Genomic DNA, 18860 nt, shown 5'->3' with positions numbered 1-18860 from the left:
GACATTCTCTCTTTCTTGCTCTGACTTCAGCTTTGGAGGATGCAGGGCTGAGGTTGTTTACATGGAACTGGAGAATGAAGCCAAGATGCAGAAGAGCAAGGCCCAGAGAGAGAGACTGGGTTGACACTGAGCTCCTGATCAAGCTCTGCCCGAAGCTGTCCCTGACCTTCTAGTTTTTATAAGCCAATGCATTCTCTTTTTGGCTGAAGCCAAGTTGAGTTGGGCTGTCATTTTGGAACCAAATAGCTCTGGTTTTTTCGCTTAAATTTCTCGGCTTGGAATTATTGAGCCAAAGGACGTAAACATTTTCTTAAGCCTCTTGAGACCTCTAATCAAATTGCTCTCTAGAAAATATATGCAAACAGTATCACACTGTTAGACAGCCTGTCTTACAAGCATTAGTGTATTCTTAGTTTGAATCTTCTTATGGACAGAAATTACATTGTTTAATTCTATTTTTTGTAAGGTGAAATATTTTTCATGTTTATAGCCATTTTTATTTATTTTTTTTTTCTGAATATGAACAATTGTCTGTTCTACTCTGTGAGAGCTCTTTAAAACATTGATCCTTTTCCAAATTTGTCATCATTTCCCTCTAGTTTATTGTCTTTAGATATTTGGATGCGTTCTGAGGTAGATGTGTTTTAATTTTTTTTTTAACGTTCATTTATTATTGAGAGACAGAGAGACACAGAGCATGAGCAGGGGAGGGGCAGAGAGAGAGGGAGACACAGAACTCAAAGCAGGCTCCAGGCTCTGAGCTGTCAGCACAGAGCCCGACGCGGGGCTCGAACTCACAGAGTGTGAGATCATGACCTGAGCCGAAGTCGGACGCTCAACCGACTGAGCCACTCAGGCGCCCCGCGTTTTTAATTTTTATGTGATGAAATTATTTTCAGGTATCACTTCTGTGGCTTTCATGCTTCCCAACTGAAGAGCAGGTCAACACAGACCAGATTTCCTTCTTTTTGGCATTTAGATACCCAGTATTTCTCTCCCTACGATGGGAGAACCATCTCATCTGAACCACCCAGGAGCTTGTTAAAAATCCAGATTTCTGGGCCCCACGTCAGAACCAGCATCTTCAAGAACAATCTCTAGATGTCTCCGTGGTTAGCAAATGTCACGGTGGTTTTAATGAACACGAGAGTTGGAAAACAACCACTCAAAGGAACTGGTATACCTTGGTGTGTGTGGTCTAAAAAAAGGACATAATTTGATTTTCCCACCATTTTTTTCCAGCACCAGCCACTTGCTAACAATCCAGCTCTCCCAGGATGGTCTGTGGGAAGAATCTTCTCACACTTGAAGTTACTTAAAGCTGGAATTCATTGACAGGTAATGAGCTCTCAGTCTCACAAAATGTCCAAGCCCCGGACCAACTGGTGTCTTGGGGTCTCGGGGTCTGAATGGGAGGTCAGATGAAGTGACATCTCCTAAGGTACCTGAACTACTGCTTTTTTTTTTCTTTTCTCCAAATGCACTTGAAGGCCTTTCTCCAGCTGACAGGGAACCCAAGAAAACGTACCTTAAAGGGACAGGGTCTGGGCGGAGAGAGCTTCTGTCGGACATAAAAGCACAGAAAGGACTGAACCCCAGCGTTCGGGTACATGCCCGCAGCAGCACGGCTAAGCCCAGGGCCCCATCTGTCTCTTTCATGAGCCAAGCCCCTCGCCGTGGAGGCTGGGAGCTCCTAAAAGACTCAGCTGCCCGTTGCAAATGTAGATTGATGGCCGGGCCACTGTCACCCCAGGCATCTGCTCTGATCGTCCTCCTCCCCGAGGCGTGTGACAAAACATCTGAACCAGACCTACACAGTCACAACCGGTGCACAGCATGCAGATGGCAGGGGACAGGAAGAAGGAAGCACTCCTCAGAGCCCTCACAGGCAAAGCCAGGAAGCCACAGGACCGTGCCCCGGGCCTAGAAGCGAGTGTATGTCCGGTACCTTCTGGGAGGTTAGACAGGGTGGGGACGGCCCTCCCAGGCTGCCAGGTCCAGGCGCATCAGGCAGGCGGGATGCTGAGACCCAGGCATGGGGGAGGAGGGGGTGGTTGTGCTCAAGGAGGAGCAGAACCAGCTTAGGCAGTTAGGATTTGCCGTAATTCTAAAGCAGCGGTTCTCAAGGTGTGGTCCTGGGACCTCCAGCATCAGCACCTCGTGAGAACATGCTAGAACTGCAAATTCTAGGGGCGCCTGGGTGGCTCAGTCGGTTAAGCATCTGACTCTTGATTTCGGCTCAGGTCATGATCTCACAGTCGTGGGTTCAAGCCCCACGTCGGGCTCTGCACTGACAGTGCAGAGACTGCTTGGGATTCTCTCTCTCTCTCCCTCTCTCTCTCAAAATAAATAAACGTAAAAAAAATGCAAATTCCAAGGCCTCTAAGACCCCAGATTGTTGAATCAGAAGCTCCGGGAGCAGGGACACACTCTGTGTGGTCACATGTCTTCCGGACAAAACGTTCGCGTCCGAGAATCGTTGGCCCAGCATGTGCCCACGTTACAGGGAGATGGACGGGATACTCTAGGTGTCTTTGGAAAGCAGATGTTGCGGGGAGAGGGAGAACAGAGGAAGGCAGGAATGTGGGAGGCTCCCTTCAAGGGACTGAATGCTTGCGTCCCCTCACCCCAAATTCACATGGTCACATTCCAGTCTCCAGTGTGTTAGGAGGTGTTAGATCATGAGGGTGGCGCCCCCAGGAATGGGATTTGTGCCCTTATGAGAGAGACCCCCATAGAGCTGCTCTGCCCCTTTCACCCTGTGAGGACACAACGAGAAGACGGCCGTCTATGAAGCAGGACGCAGACCCCTGCCAGACTGCTATTCTACCAGTGCTTTGATCTGGGACCTCCGGTCTCCATAAGTACGAGAGATACATGTCCGTTGTTTAAGCCCCCAGTCTGTGGTCTTCTGGTGTAGCAGCCCAAGACCAAGCCGCCCCCATGTGTGGCCTCCGGACCGACGTCCAAACCTCGTAGCTGGGCCTGTGGACCCCACGATGGTTCCGCAGCCCACCTTCTCAGACCGCCCATCAGGTTCTTCCGGCTCCAGCCAGACTGGAGACCCCTCCCCTCGTGATCCCTTCACTTTCTGAGCCCCGCCCCCCACCATGACCTCCGCCTTCTGGAATCTGACTCCAGCCTACCTGAGATGTCCTCTTTGCTCCAAAGGCCTGTGAGACCAGAACTTGAAACAATGGTCCCCCCTCGGTTCCCCTTCAAGCTGCTCAGAAGACCAGACCACGCTCAGCCTCACTGTATGTAGCTCCTCTCGCTAATTCCGCAGCTAAGTCCTACTCCTGCTCCTGCCGTCCCTCCCTCTGAGCCGCCTGTCCCCTCTCCCAACAGCACCTGGAAAATGACGACCCTCGGCGTTTGTGGACCGAATAGCAGCGTCTTTTCTGAAACTCTTCTTTGAAAGTTAACTCGCCGGTTCGCAGCTGGTCAGTCGCTCTTAACTTGCGACTTTTATCCACACCAAAAAGCCGAGGCAGGCCGGACTCCAGATGTGAATTCTTTCCAGGCTGCGGTCACCAGGAGGGTGTCAAACCAGTGCTTTCATCCAGACCAAGCTCTTCCGCCCCCAGCCTAAGGACATCCGGCTGGGGAGGGGGAGGGGGAGGGGACTCCCTTAGATGCCCTCTCACCCAACTTTCCAGGCAGGCTGGAGAGGGAGGGGTTCTGCCTTGCCAAGCTCTCCCCGAGAGCAGCACCCACTCCGGGCAGCTCTGGGACCCTCGGGAAACGCAGAGGGCACTGACCCTGCTTCTGCTTCTCAGGAGACGCCCCCGATGAACAAATTCAGGACCCCCAGCCTGCCGTGCTCCCCGGTCTGCGGTGGGCAAGGCGAGCTCTCACGCCTCCCAGGCCCTGAGGGGCTCTTTAAGGGAGTTTCTGTGACGCGCATATTCCTAAAAGCTAGCCACCTATCCAGAGCTCTTCTTAGACAAACCCACCGACGACCTTGACAGTGCGGCCCTGGCTCCCAGGTGCAAGTCCAGCCTGGCAAGTCCCCCCCTGACCTCCGGCTGCCTCCCACCCGGCGAACTCCCTCTCTCTCTTCCCCGGTCCGGTCCGCAGCCTTGTTGCCTGCCAATCCCCCAGTGCGGGGAACAGGCTGGCTCCCACCCACTTGGGGGCACTGTGGTGACAAAAGGAGGCCGAGGGGCTAAGGAAATGGTCCTGATGCTGGCAGGGCTGGCTTGGTCGCCGGCCTGGTCCGTACGGGCCGGAGCGCGCTGAAGTTTGGGTGCTGGGAAAGGGCGTTTGGGGGATCGAATCTCGATCCCTTGGGCATTTCCTGAAGGACCTGGGGTATCTTCTGAGGCCCTCACTCTTGTCACTGTCCGCTGACCAGCACACTCTGGGTTCCACGCGCAGTGATACAAATCTCACTGTCTCCATTTTGTCCAACATAAATTCCTGGGAGGAAAAAGAAATCTCCGTCGCCTGAAGGTGCTTTGACACCACTTCCCAGGGACCAAAGCACCATCAAAGGTTACCTACACTTCCTTTAACTCTCACAAGCGCCCTGCCAAGGATGTGCTATAGGTGACGGTTGGCAAATGACCAAACTGAGGCTCAGAGAGGTTAAGTGACTTGCCTGAAGCTGCACAGCCCAGTGGTAGCAAAGCTAGATGACTGAGTCCAAGTACTTGTGTGGCTTCCTGATGCGGTCGCTTGCCTCTTTTCACCGCTTCCTCCAAGAAGCCCACCCGACTGCCCCCAGCCTCCCTCTCTTAGAGGCATTCGTTCCTGAAGGACCTTCTATCTCCAACTCTTAGCACAACGCTGAGCCCATGTGGGCGACTCAATACGTCTCGGTTGAGTGATTGTTGCAGGAGACCCACGGGACCCCTTGACATCACCGTGTAATTTCTTCCTTTTGCTTCGGAAGAAGATGAAATTAATGTACTGTGAGTATGTAGACAAACGTGCCCTTATTGAAAACGACATCGCTCATATCACAATGTGAATATGAATAACATGAGTTTTGCCCCAGGGGAAGCCAACGTGGTGAATGGTGTCCCTGGAGCTGGGCCGCTGAGCAGCCCTGATACGTGTGAAGTGCTTGTGAGGAGTCCTTCTCAACGGAGGCGCAGGCGCAGGCTTGCCGACTGTTGGCTGTTGCTATGGCAACCCTGGGGCGGGGCGGGGCGGGGCAGGCGTTCCGGGTTCCAGAGGAACCAAGCATCCTGTGTTTCGAACGTCTCCACTGAGCCTGCCTCAAGTACGGAGAGCGAGTTGTGACCTAGAATGAAGCCAGTATTGAAGAGGGCAGCCAGCAGTGTGTGGAAAGGACGAATCTTTGATGAGCCAGGGAGCCTCGGATCACACCATTCCTGAAACCCACCCGGCCACTCGTGACGCCACCATGCCCTGCTGGAAGAATCCAACCGCCTCAGAAAAGGACAAAGTTGGAGGACTCAGAGCTCCCGATTTCAAGACTGACGACAAAGCTATAGTCATCAAGATAGTGCGGTATTGGCATTGGGTAGACATCTAGACCAACGGAATAGACTTGAGAGTCCAGAAATTAACCTTCACGTTCACGGTCAGTAGAGTTTTGACAAGAGAGAGGAGAGGCCAATGCAACAGGGGAGGGTAGTTTTGGTTTTTTTTTTTTCCAACAAATGTTATCAGGACAACTGAATATGTTTATGCAAAAGAGTGAAATCGGACTCTTATCTCATACCATATACAAACGTTTTAACTGAAAATGGATCATAAACCTACATATTAGAGCAAAAACTATAAATTTCTTATAAGGAAATTTAGGTACAAATCTTCATGACTTTGGATTACAGTTTTTGTGATAGTTTTTTTTTTAATTTTTTGTTTTTAACGTTTATTTATTTTTGAGACAGAGAGAGACAGAGCATGAACGGGGGAGGAGCAGAGAGAGAGGGAGACACAGAATCGGAAGCAGGCTCCAGGCTCTGAGCCATCCGCCCAGAGCCCGACGCAGGGCTCGAACTCACGGACCGCGAGATCGCGACCTGAGCTGAAGTTGGACGCTTAACCGACTGAGCCACCCAGGCGCCCCTTGTGATAGTTTCTTAGATGTGATGCCTAAAGGCAAGTAACCCAAGGGGGAAAAAGTAGTTCACTTGGATTTCATCAAAATTAAAAGCCTTTGTGCTTCACAGCACACCATCCAATGAAAAACACAACCCACAGAATGAGAGGAAATATTTGAAAATTGTATATTTGGTAAGGGACTTGTATCTAGAATATATCTTAGAATGCAATAAAAAAAAAAACACCCAAATAATCTGATTTAAAAATCGGCCAAGGATCTGAATAGACATTTCTTCAAAGAAGAGATACGAATAGGCAATGAGCACCAAAGAGACGCTCAATGCTACTGTCACCAGGGAAACGCAGAGCAAAACCACGACGAGCTAGGACTTCACACCCACCGGGATGGCTGCATTACGAAAGACAGACAATTCCAAGTGTGGACAGGATGTGGAGAAATCGGACCCGCACACACACATCGGTCACAGGATTGTAAAATCACTGACACTTTGGGCAAACAGTTTGCAGCTGATGATAATATTTGCAAAGATTTAAATACAGAGTTGCCATATGGTTCAGCAACTCCACACCTAGGTACGTCGCCAAGATAACCGAAAACGTATGTCCACCCACGTGGCATTGTCCACAACGGCCAAAAAGCGGAAACAACCCAAACGGCCATCACTGATGGATAAAGAAAATGTGGTGTGTCCACACGCAATGGGATATTATCTAGTCCTAAAAAGGAACGAAGTCTTGATTCACACTATATGACGTAGATCAACCTTGAAAACGTTAAGTGAGAGAAACCAGATGCAAAATGTATCTTGTGGGGGTGATGAAATGTTCTGGAGAGTAGTGATGGTTGCATAATTCTGGCTGAATTAGAAACACTGAAGGGTGCGCTTTAAAAGGGTAAATGTGGGGCGCCTCGGTGGCGCAGTCGGTTAAGCGTCCGACTTTGGCCAGGTCACGATCTCGCGGTCCGTGAGTTCGAGCCCCGCGTCGGGCTCTGGGCTGATGGCTCGGAGCCTGGAGCCTGTTTCCGATTCTGTGTCTCCCTCTCTCTCTGCCCCTCCCCCGTTCATGCTCTGTCTCTCTCTGTCCCAAAAATAAATAAACATTGAAAAAAAAAATAAATAAAAGGGTAAATGTTATGGTATGTGAATCATATCCCAACGAAGCTATTATTAAAAAGAAGAAAAAGACACGCTGTGTGGTCAGTAGAGGCCGGTCTGGCATGTTCCTGGCTACTGCAACTTCAGCGAATGACAGATGGTGGGGGGGGGGGGTCCTGGGGGGGCGGTGACAAGGGGAGGCTCAGTGGACTTGACCAAGAGTCCAAAGTGGAAACTGAAGACCCTGCACAGAGGCTCCCTCAGTCACTGAAATGCGCCCTCCCCGAGTGCACACGTGAGTGTAAATGTGTGGCCACACCTGTGTGCATCTTGGGTGTGTTTGTTTGCAGGTGTGTCTGTGTATATTTCACGTGTATTGTTAGGTGTGTAGAGAGCACGTGTGAATGTGTGAGTGTGTACAGTGTGTGTGTGTGTGTGTGTGTGTGATATGCACAGAGAAAGACCGGGCAGGACAGGAGTTCCTTTGCACCTGCCTCTGATCCTATACCTAACAGGAACTCATCACAAGTTTCTTGAGTGACAATAGAGACACCAGGACCTACTGCCCCAGGAGCGCGTGTAGCCATGGAGGGACGGACTCACGGGGGCTAAGAGTGAATGCACCATGAGCGGAGGCCCTGAACAGGCTGAGATTGCCAGCCTGGGGTGGCAGGGAGTCCTGAGGTCCCTGCTCTTGGGCACGCTGTGGGTGGAGGGCGAACACTGCTGGACCATGTTGTTGATGGCCACGTGCATGTAGTTGAGCAGCTCTTCCTGCAGGAGGAGAAGAAGAAGGAGGGGGAGGAGGAGAAGGAGGGGGAGGAGGAGGAGGAGGGGGAGGAGGAGGAAGAGGGGGAGGAGGAGGAAGAGGTCCCAGTCCTCTCCCACCATTCCCCCTCCCCAGCTCACTCAGACCAGAGAAGCCACCTTCTCATCCTGGTCTGTGCTCCCTGGTCCACTCCCAAAGGACCTTGAATGAGTCCCTCCCACCACAGGACCTGAGTGTCCTCCCCTGCCATGAGAGACATTGAACTAACTTCCCAGAGGGTCCTCCTGGCCGGAGACCCCCATGGTCCACACCTGGAGCAGGGGCTGGGAAGGGGGCTGGAGGAACCCAGAGCTCCTCACTCTGGGCAGCCCCGGAGTCCTGGGCTTCAGGTCTCTGGGGCCGTGGTCAGTGGTGACAGCCTTGCTTCCCACCTTGAGGAGAAAGACCCAGAAGGGGCTCTGTAAACAGTGGCCACTCCACTCCCCCTCTAAGCCCCTTGGCTGGAGGTCAGCCACCTGTAGATCCCAACCATCGTGTCTTCCGGGATCCCATGGGGCCCGAGAAGGCCCTGGATTCGCTGACCACACTCAGTCCAGGTGCAGTGTGCCCCAGGCCTTGGTCCTGGTGTCTTCCCAGCAGCCCCTGAGGCTGGAAGGGTACAGGCTCTGATTTTAGTGAGGACCCAGGGGCCGGAGGGTAACCAGTCCCCATTCCAAAGGCCAGTAAGCAGGAGCTCGAGAGCTTAAGTCCAGAAATCCTGGCCTCTGGTCATGGATTTCGGGCATGGCTTACTCTTTCCGAATAATCACTCTTCTCATCTGTGAAACAGATAGAGGTAAGAACCAAGCAGCATTTAGGAGGGCCTGTCCCGGGCAAGGCCTTGTGCCAAGTACTACCTGCTTACCATCAGACAGTCCTAGGAATTACTGACGATCTCACTTAAAAGCTATCGTTCTGTTATTACCTACAAGCATTATCAGAGGACCGGGTAAGCACCCAGCACATGCCAATCCCGGGTACTGTTTCTTGGTAGAGCTTGGCCCTTACCTATCTGTGATCTCAGTTTTCCCATCTGTAAAGTAACCTCTGCCCCATCTTAGAGAAGCCCTTTGAAAGCTGACAGTCACCAGGGTGAGGTAAGCAGGGGTGTTGGGGAGGGGGTGATGCTTATTGAGGAGACAGCAGCCCCCAGCCCTGCCCCCACCCCCATCCCACAGAGTGGGCTCACATCACAGCTGTCCACGTCTCTCTGGTAGGCAACATGGTGTTCCAAATGTTACCACTGTTCCTGCTTGCTGCGACACCTCTTTTGCAGCTGACACAGCGGAATCTTGAGGCTCTGCGGTGGGAGGGGCTGGGTCACCTGGGTGCCGCAAACCCTCCTGGGGCATCTGCCCTGGGCCTGGTCCGGAGGAGCTCACTGCCCAGGGAGATCTGAGCCTGATGGGGGGAGGGAGGAAGGGGAAGTCCTGGGTGGTCTGGCTGTTCAAGGTACCAGGAAATGCCCAAAAGAGCATGTCCAGGCTGACCGGGGCTTAACGCTCGCTTCCTCCCATAACCAGACCCAAGAGTCTGTGCCCTTCTGGGCTCCGAGGCTGCTAGGAGGGCACCGTGGAGCAAGGCCGGCGAAAGCTTCCTGAAGCCCAGCCTGCTCTGGTCGATGCAGTGCCGGCCACACACCCCCCCCCCCCCCCCGCAAGGCCCCATGGGATGCGGGCTCAGCCCTGGACCTACACAGGTGTCCTCACTTCTCTGAGTCTTCCTTTCCTCCTCTGGAAAGTGGGAAGAAAAGCCCACCTCGGTCTAAGTTGCAAAATTCAAGGTGGCATCGAAAAACTCAGCTTATGCTTAATTAATTAAGATAAATTACAGTGAAGAACATTTTAATTCACTTGTTGTTTAAAAATCAAAATTAAGGGGCGCTTGGGTGGCCCAGTCGATTAAGCATCCGATTTCGGCTCAGGTCGTGACCTCACAGGCCGCCAGTTCGAGCCCCGCATCGGGCTCTGCGCTGCCAGCTCGGAGCCTGGAGCCTGCTTCGGATTCTGTGTCTCCCTCTCTCTCTGCCCCTCCCCCCCAACAATAAATAAACATTAAAAAACATTTTTTTATCCATGATGAACAAAATATTAACATTTTAAAGAAAGATGAGATCCAACCCGGCACTTGAACGCTCAAGGTTACTCACCTCCCCTTGTCTCAGCGCTAGGAATGAAAGCACTTACCTCCAGCTGCTGAGGTGAGATTTAAATGAGATACAGCAGGTAAAGCGCCCTCATCCTGCCTGGCTGCCCATAAAGGGTCCGGTTCTCCGGAGGCGAAAAGGTGCCAAATGGTGTAGGTTTTCAGTGCTGCCACTAGGGGGCAGAGGCTCGCTGCAAACTGCGCACAACGGTCCTGTGCCAGAATCAACCCACCCTCAGCCCTCCTCTCCGAGTCCCCTTCCCCTCCGAGTCCCCAGGCCCCAGCTTCAGCATGCAAATTCATCATGCCACGCCTTTGCCTGGCGCAGTTTCTTCTGGAATGGTCGGCCCTCCTGGCAAAAGTTCTATTTATTATAAGATGAACCAGAAAGGAGAGACAGGTGACTTCTTGGGGCACGAACTTGGGCACCGTCTGTGTCCTGGGCCTCAGGACAACCTCCTAGCTAGTTTGCATTGCCATCTGACAGATAAAGAAACTGAGGCTCAGACAGGGTACACACTTGCAGGGTCATGCAGCTAGTCAGAGACTGAACCGGGATCTGCACCCAGTCTGTTTGAATCTAGAATTCGTGGCTTTTCTACCCCCAAGAACACGTTTAAGCATAAGCACTGTCAGGGGTCAGCCTGGAGAAAGGGGACGACGGAAAGGGAGACAGAACAAGGCTCTGGAGTGACAGCCTCACCCAGACCCTCTCAGCAGCCCACCAATGCTCTGAGACTTCCTCGCAGGTGCAGAGGAGACCCCTATGCCCCCGGTTTTACGGGCTAAAGGCAAAGGGCCAGGCTTCAGATAGCTGTTACTGGGGTAAGAGCCCTATGACTCTCCTCTAGAGACCCCAGTCTCTGGTGGACGACCTGGTTCCTCTTGGAGAAGGCCTCCAGATGCTTCTGGATGTCCTGGTTGATGGTGAAGAGCTTCCCATAGTGCTCCACCACGGTCTCCACGAGGGCCTCCTCCGGCCCCTCCCCTTCACTGTGGCCTGTGGAGACAGTGCCGCGGAGGGGTGGGTGGGCACAGAGAGCCCAGCCCCCACCTGCCCCCTGCAGTGGTGATGCTAATGAGGCAGATGGGAGTTCTGCCGAGGTCCCGAAATCCCAGCTGGAGTCCCAAAGTTGACAGGTGCCAGACAATCCACGCAGGGCTTACTCCCAGATGGCAGGACTGGTCCAGCAACTGTCCGGCCTCATCGCCCACCTCCTGCCCCTTCAAGAGAAGGGGCAACATTAGAAGGACCGCCTAGCGGCCAAGAACCCGGATTCCGGATCCGGACTGCCCGGTGACACAGGAGACTGTCCCCCAGGAAAAAGTGCTGACTGGGGGAGCCCACAAGAAGGGGATAGGAATTGTTGCTGTCCTGAGTGATAGGGTCCCCGGCTTTGGTGGTAACCCATCCCGGATGGGGTGAGCAGGGTTGAACTGCTGAGTTAGGAAGACTCCAAACCAGGAGGCTGCTTTAGAAGCAGCTCTAGGTGCCGGGTCTGGTCAAGCCCCATGCTGCCCTGGAGCCCTCACCCCTCCTTGGCTTGGTGCTCGAAGCTCTTTGGTGCTGCTCAACTTTCTGGCGTCATCTCCCAGCAACTCCCCGAACCAGGTCCTGGTGCTCCAGCATACTGGAACTCACCATCCCCAAACCAGTCATGCAGGGCTGTGGCTCCAGCCTACATTCGTGCTGTTCCCCCTGCCTGCCATGCTCTTCCCCCTCCCTGAGCTCATTTGAGCCCAATGAGAGGCCACCTCCTCCGCGAAGCCTGCCCTGATCTCCGGGGCAGAGTTTTGGGAGGGGCTCTCACAGCTCTACAGCGCTTAGTGCAGTGGCTCTGAAGTCAGACCAGAATCTGAGACCCGGCCCCAGTATTTCCTGGCTGGGCATTTGGGGCAAGTTCCTTAACGTCTCTGAGCCTGGGTAACAGAAGCTCACGCAGAGGGGTAAAAAAAGATTCACCAAAGAGCTTGGCACAGAGTAAGTAGTTAATAAACGGTAATAGTTATTTTTATTAGTGTAATGTTGAGATAATGACGATGAGAAAAATACCTGCTTGTGTCCCCTTCCCTTTCCTAACAGGCTTCTGGCCCGGATGGCAGTGGGCTCTGGGTTGAATGAGGATAAAACAAAACGCAAAGCCCATTTCCGGTGTCTGTGTCATTGTCGTCGGTCATAGCGACACATGAAACAAAACCAAAGACCCACGAAATAGTAGCGATAATAGCTAACATTTACCAGGTGTCAGCTGAATGCCGGGGCTTCTGAAGGGTGACTTCCTCCATTCGCGTGACCGGTGCGGCTCCCCTTGTACAGATAAAGAAACCAGGACCTCGAGAACTTGCCACAGGCCACAGTGGCCTCACCAGGCAGGGTTCACCAGGCAGGCTCGCCGGGCACCTGTGTCCTTTTGAACCCCCGTGGCCTCGACCTTTGCGGGTCCTCATGCTGCAGGTGGAGTTCAAGGCTCACACGGTGTCCTGGCCCCAAGGCTGGGAGGCGGCCTCGGAGGGGAAGCTCCATACATACCCTTGGGGATCTTCTCAAGGACCTCAGTCAGAGAGTCTTCAAAAAAGTCTGTGCTTCTCCACCTCAGTCTTCAGCTTCCTTGGCCTGCAGGGACATCTCAGTGACAGGAAGAGCCAGGCACCAGTGCCTTGTTTGGAGGCTCCCAGGTCATGACCTCTTGCAAGGCTTTCCCTGGATCTCCTGCTCAGACTTGCCCTGGCCAGTCCCCCTCCTCTACCCCTCATCTCCACCCCATTTCCTGATGAGCTAACTGAGCCACAACGGTTCAAAGAGCTGCCGTGGTCAGGCACGGGGGAGAGTGGAGTCCAGTCTGTCTGGTGGGGGGTGGGGGGTCTACAGAGCCTCTCCTAGAGGTAGCCTGAGCCCCCCCTACCAGCTGGTGACCTGGCCAGGAGCTTCACTTCTGTGCCTGGACAGCCCGTCTGTAACGACAGTAGTGAGAGCCCCTCCCTGGGATTACGCATGGGGTGCCCAGCACACGGTGAGCGCTTAGTCCGAGGTCGGGGGCCCCAGCACCCCGAGAGGGGAGATGACCGCTTACTGCTGACCAGCCACGCTTGTCTCTTAGGCGAGCCCCTGAGCAAGATGGGTCCCCAGTAGGGCTCTTGCTCCGCGCCCCGTCAAGGTCAGGGGTCAAGGGCAGAGGCAGAGCGGGCCCCCTCCCCCCTCCGGTCAGCTGGCTGAGCCTCCAGGGGCTGTGGTAGGATCTCTGAGTGATTGCCGAGTGACCCAAGGCAGGCCTCTCTGCCTCTCGTGCCCCCTCTTGTCATCCATACAGTCCTGGAAAATGCAGGGAAACTGTCTTTCCCCACAAACACCATGTATGTGGGCCCTGCGCACCATGGGGCTAAACCGTAGTGGGGCCGGGAAGCCATTCTAGAATCTGATGGAAGGGTTGGACCTTTTCTCCATAAAATTGCTCACGGACACAGCCTTTTGCATCTAATTCAGGCTTTTAAGGGCAGGCTGAAACCGGAGGGCTGCCTGAGGGGAGAGGACCCAGGGTCGCCTTGCAAGTTGACTTGGGTTGAGCTGATAGGTGCAGGGGACGGCCACCCGCAGCCCTGCCTCTGACAGGAGACGAAGCCTGCAGAGGGCGTGGGATGGCCCAAGGTCCCCCACCGCCCCCACCGGGGCCGCCCCTCCCCATTTTCTTCCAGATGTCCTTGTCCCTTCCCTGATGGCCCTTGCAACGTTCGCTCAGTCCTGGCCACTTAGCCCACCACGGGTGGCGCTGGGTCTGGGGCAGGGGTCCAGCGTGGCCTGGGTCAACTCGTACTTGGCCGGGGGCTGGCAGAGTTCCTGTAACAGCACCTGCAGGGCCCTGTCCTTGTCGACAGTCACACTGGCCTGTGTCCCTGGCCACCAGCATTGCCCCTCGCTGCCCCGGCTGTGCTAGAGGATGAGGGCCACGTGGGCCAGGTGGGAAGAGGATGGACAGCAATGGCAACAAGGAGGACAGCAGGTTTCTCTCCGACCTTCCCGATGGTCCTCAAAAGCCAGGGTACATTCCCGCTTCCTAGAAAAGGAGACAGAGGCTCCGAGGGGGCCTGTGACCAGCCCAGGAACACACGGCAGGACTGGATATGGACTTGAGCTCATTAAAGCCAATGTTTGGGGTCTTTGAGCTGCACCCCCAGCTCTGGAAGGGCCAGATTTGCCTTTCTATAGTGGCATTATTGGCCTTACCACCCCATAACTGGGATCGGTCCCATCATTGTCAAGTCCCAAATTCACCAAGATACCCGGGCCTTCCAACAGGTGCTGGTTCCCAACAAGAGAGTCCCAGGGTCAGGGCTGGGGGCTGGTTCAGAAAGCAGCCCGCATGGGGAGGGGGCACCTTTGTCACCTACCCTACCCACCCACCCTCCACCCCTTTATGCATTCAGTGCCATCACTGTGAGCGGATAGGAGCTTATCAAAGGACAGTGGGGGCTGGGACAGATCAGTGAGCCCGTAGTCAGGCTGGGGAGATGGCCTAGGTAGTTTCCACACAGCCTTGCAAAGAGCTCCCGGACCATTTGCCTAAGCCCGGTTCCCAGTTATGACCCAAAGGAGAAGGAAGTCTCCCTAAGCCTGCCATTCATTGGCCATCTGCTGGACCAGGCACAGCACGTGCGTGGAGCAGGGAGAGAAGGTGAGGGGCTGCGTGGTCAGCCTTTCCAGGCCTGAGCATCAGACGCGAGCCTGGGGAAGCAGGAGGGGGTCCGGTTGACTCACTCACAGCTCCAAGGGCACAGAGCCACAGTGGGGCCGTGACATCATAACGTTGGCTTCTGTCCTTATGACATGTCCACTGCAGGATCCACCCGTGGGTGGCGGGCTGCATTCTCCGTGGCCTTACCCCTGCCTCCCTGGTTCAGGTCCCAAGGAGAAGGCGGGGAGGCATCAGTGACCCCAGGGAGACCTGGGCTGTTTTTGTCCTTTCAGGCTGGTCGACTATAGGCAAGGTAGAGGTCATTTTTAATGTCCCCACTCCACGGGCTCCCCAGATCCCACGGGCGTGTCCCAGGACTCTCCCTGTTACCTCCTTCTACCTGACTTTGCATGGCTGCAGGCTGTGCAGTTCCCCAGCTGGGGCACTGAGCAACCCATAACGACTCAGCCCTGCCCCTGGCTCAGAACCACACCCGGCCCAGGGTAGGGGAAGGGGCACGCTGGAGGGGGCCTCAGGTCCTCAACCTGGGACCAGCCCCTGCCTTATGGCTTGGCCCTGCTGCCTGTGGCATTTGGGGGAGCCGGGCCTGGTGCCCTACTAACTGTCCAGGCCTCCCCAGCAAAGCCCCATTTGCTCAGAGCCAGGGTCTCACGGAGGGCAGCCTGGATAGCCCTGGCGAGAATGCTGGGGGGAGGGAGGGACCACAGTGAGGGGAAAGGTGGCTGGGGGAGCCCGGGGCAGGGGCTGGGGCCTCTGGTGAGGGGGCAGGGGCAGGAAGTGGGGCCTACGCAAGGGCCCACACTCAGAGGGCAGTGGATTGAGTCCCTGCCGGCCCAGGAGTCCCTGAGCAGGACTCAAGAGAGCTGTCTGTGTCTGACCTCCATGGTTCTAGAGCCCCTCAAACACCTGAGGAGCACAGGCTGAGGAAGGACGGAGAGCGGGGCCTGGTGCTGGCCTTGGGTTCATGTGGTGTAGACGGTCAGAGGTCTGGGGTCTGGGGTCTGGGGTTTCCCAGAGAGTCAGAGCCGGCCTGAGGGTGGGGGTGGGGAGGAGGGCTGGAGGAGTCTTCCAGAGTCGACAATGTCTGAGGTGGTTCTTGAGGATAAGGACGAGCCAGGAAAAGTAAGGTGGGAACATATTCTTGGCAGAAGGAACAGCCGGGACGAAGGTTCAGAGGCAGGAAATAGCATCCAGGTCTGTGAGAACTAGAGGCAGATCCTTAAAAGCAGAAGGCGAAGGTCAGAGTGGGAGTGGTGTGGCTGTGGCCGGAGGAGCCGTCAGCAGGAGCCAGAGTGTCCGTGCCAGGCTCTCTGTTGCCTGCAACATAATTTTTTTTTTTTTTTTTTTTAATTTTTTTTTTTTTTTTTCAACGTTTATTTATTTTCGGGACAGAGAGAGACAGAGCATGAACAGGGGAGGGGCAGAGAGAGAGGGAGACACAGAATCGGAAACAGGCTCCAGGCTCCGAGCCATCAGCCCAGAGCCCGACGCGGGGCTCGAACTCGCGGACGGCGAGATCGTGACCTGGCTGAAGTCGGACGCTTAACCGACTGCGCCACCCAGGCGCCCCATGTTGCCTGCAACATAAACCAGTAGTCTGCTCGGGCAAAGGGGGCATCAGTGGAGGGTGCGAGGGAGGCCGCAACATCAGCAGAAGAGCTAACACCCAGGCTCGGAGAGTGTGGGGGCCCACGGCAACCCTGGAGATCCAGGCAGCAGGAGCTCAGGGGGGACATCCCCCAAATGGACCCTCCCCTACCCCTCGATCCCCAAGATCCCCAAGAATCAAGGTCCTTAGAGAGGGCACCCAATTGGCCAAGCCTGGTCATGTGCCCGCCCCTTGGCTTGACTGACAGTCACATCGTAGGAACTGCACTGGGGGCTGGAAGTTTCCCAGAGCAAATCCCAGGCCTTTGGCGGGAGACCCGGAAATGGATGCTTAGCAGGTGCTCAGCACACGGAGGCTCAGGGGAGTCCGGCGAGTCTGGGCTTTATCCCGAAGACAACAGGCAGCTGGAGGGAGCCAGCGGAAGGAGTGGCATGGTCAGACTGGCATTTTGGAGCATGCTCTCGGGCTCAGAGCGGAGGTGAGGCAGGGAGGCGGGCAGTTCTAGCGTCTAACATTTGTCAGGACACTTCTAAGCGCTTTCCAAGCAGGGCGTAACATCACGTGGCGCGCCACGAGGTCAGAGCTGTCCTTTCGCCGTGGGGAAACCGAGGCAGAGAGAGACACACTCCCAAGGCCTCACTGTTGGGAAATCGAGGAGCTGAGCTGTTAATCTAGGAAGTTGGGACTTCAGAAAGTCTGGGAGGTTGAGTTGCTGGGACTTGGGAACCGATCCAGTGGGGACGCCGCAAGCTGGGTCATAGGGTGAGGGAGGGCTGCTCCCGGGGGAGACCCTGTTAGCGCCTGTGGGCGTGGGGCCTTCACACGTGCAGGGCAGACGACTGCCCCTCTCCTGGGCTTCAGCAGATCCGGGAGCAGGCCTCCCTAGACCTCATCTTTCTCCAGGCTCCCAAACCCTAGGATCCCATCTCCTGGTCATCTGGGGCCCTGAACCACTTGACCCAGTATGGCCGCAGGCAGGGGGGGTGTGGGGACGGGTGACAGTTTGCTTCCCAGAGAGGATTCTAGTTTGGGTCTCAAGTGTCCTGCACCCGCACAAGGCTGGGGGACAGACGGGCTGCTCTGGAAATATGTCTCCCTGTGAGGCCCTAAAGAGCGACGCTGCCGAAATTACCAGGGATTGACAACTATTATGGACTGACCTCCGCCTGGCGCTTTGCCTGGAATCTCTCATCTACTTCTCGAAAAGACCCTCCGAGGTGGTGGAAGCATGGTTCCGTTTTGCAGAGGAGAAAACTTAGGGTCTATGAGGCAAAGGAACTTGCCAAGGCGCACAGCTAACAGCCGGCAGCACGGCTGACTGCTTAACTCGTGGAGCCCAGTGTGACCTGAAAATGCCGGGCCCCTTATTTAACAAATTAAGAATTTGGGGGCGCCCTGGTGGCTCCGTTGGTTCGGCATCTATGTTCGGCTCAGGTCAATGATCTCGAGGATCATGAGTTCGAGCCCCACATCGGGCTCTCGGCTGCCAGCGCGGAGCCCACTTCGGATTCTCCGTCTCCCTCTCTCTGCCCCTCCCCGGCTCACGGGCACTCTCTCTCCCTCTCACTTGCTCAAAAATAAATATGAAAACAAATTTTCAAAATAAGTAAATAAATAAGAATTTTTTCAAGACGGCAATGGTAGAACACAAAACCAACCATGTGCTCTTCTGAGAGCAGGCTCCGGGCATAGGTCCTGCGCAGGGATTTGGACTCACATCTAGTGAGTGATTCCGGAACCTAGTATTATTATTATTATTTTTTTTTTAATGCATATTTATTTTTGAGAGACAGAGAGAGACAGAGCATGAGTCGGGGAGGGGCACAGAGAGGGAGACGCAGAATCCAAGGCAGGCTCCAGGCACTGAGCTGTCAGCACAGAGCCCGACGGGGGCTTGAACCCACGAACTGTGAGATCATGACCTGAGCCGAAGTCGGATGCTTACCGACTGAGCCGCCCAGGCGGCCCCAGGACCCATTATTTAACTCTACCCCACTCCCTTCCAAACTCCACCTGCCCTGCCCCCTCCCCCTCCCCCCTCCCAACCTCCTGCTCCCAAATGCCTGCCTCAGAATCTCTTCTGGGTTCTGGCTCTTTCTCTCCTCTTCCCATCCCTACCCACACCCAGCAGGCTGCAGACCCCAGCCTTCCCTGAGTAGGGGAAGAATCCTGGGCTGTGAGGAACTTTAGAGGAGAAAGGGAGACCAAGGCCAAGAAAGGCTGGAGCTACCAAGGGGATACAGCTGGTGAGGGGCCAGGTCCCAGACCCCCTAGACCTCCTCTACCTCCTGGGCTGTGGGGGAGGAAAATCCAAGACCCGGCTGTGTGTTACAGACAGCTGGGAACCTTGGGGCCTGGGGGGTGCGTTTCAAGGGCAGAGACACAATTAAATGGCCATAGAACCGCACCCGTTTAAGTCTTAACAAGCACTCCCGGGGCTGGAATTTGACCCCAGGGCTTGAGTCTCCCAG

At 54.9% G+C, this 18860-nt stretch overlaps 1 protein-coding gene across 1 annotated transcript; it reads right to left on the bottom strand.

The window, feature by feature from the left end:
• Positions 1-2754: 2754 nt before the first annotated feature.
• Positions 2755-12846, bottom strand: CCDC197 (coiled-coil domain containing 197). The gene is given in 8 exon segments (XM_032593536.1): positions 2755-2759; positions 4023-4469; positions 7703-7913; positions 8268-8339; positions 9137-9325; positions 10914-11092; positions 12566-12665; positions 12667-12846. Coding segments are annotated over 8 exon segments (1383 nt in total).
• Between the last annotated feature and the right edge of the window lie 6014 nt (positions 12847-18860).

This window comes from Lynx canadensis, chromosome B3 (genome assembly GCF_007474595.2).
Source record: "Lynx canadensis isolate LIC74 chromosome B3, mLynCan4.pri.v2, whole genome shotgun sequence".
Taxonomy (NCBI): Eukaryota; Metazoa; Chordata; class Mammalia; order Carnivora; family Felidae; genus Lynx; species Lynx canadensis.
Note: the sequence above shows the minus strand (reverse complement) of the source record. Positions and strands in the feature narration are given on the sequence as shown.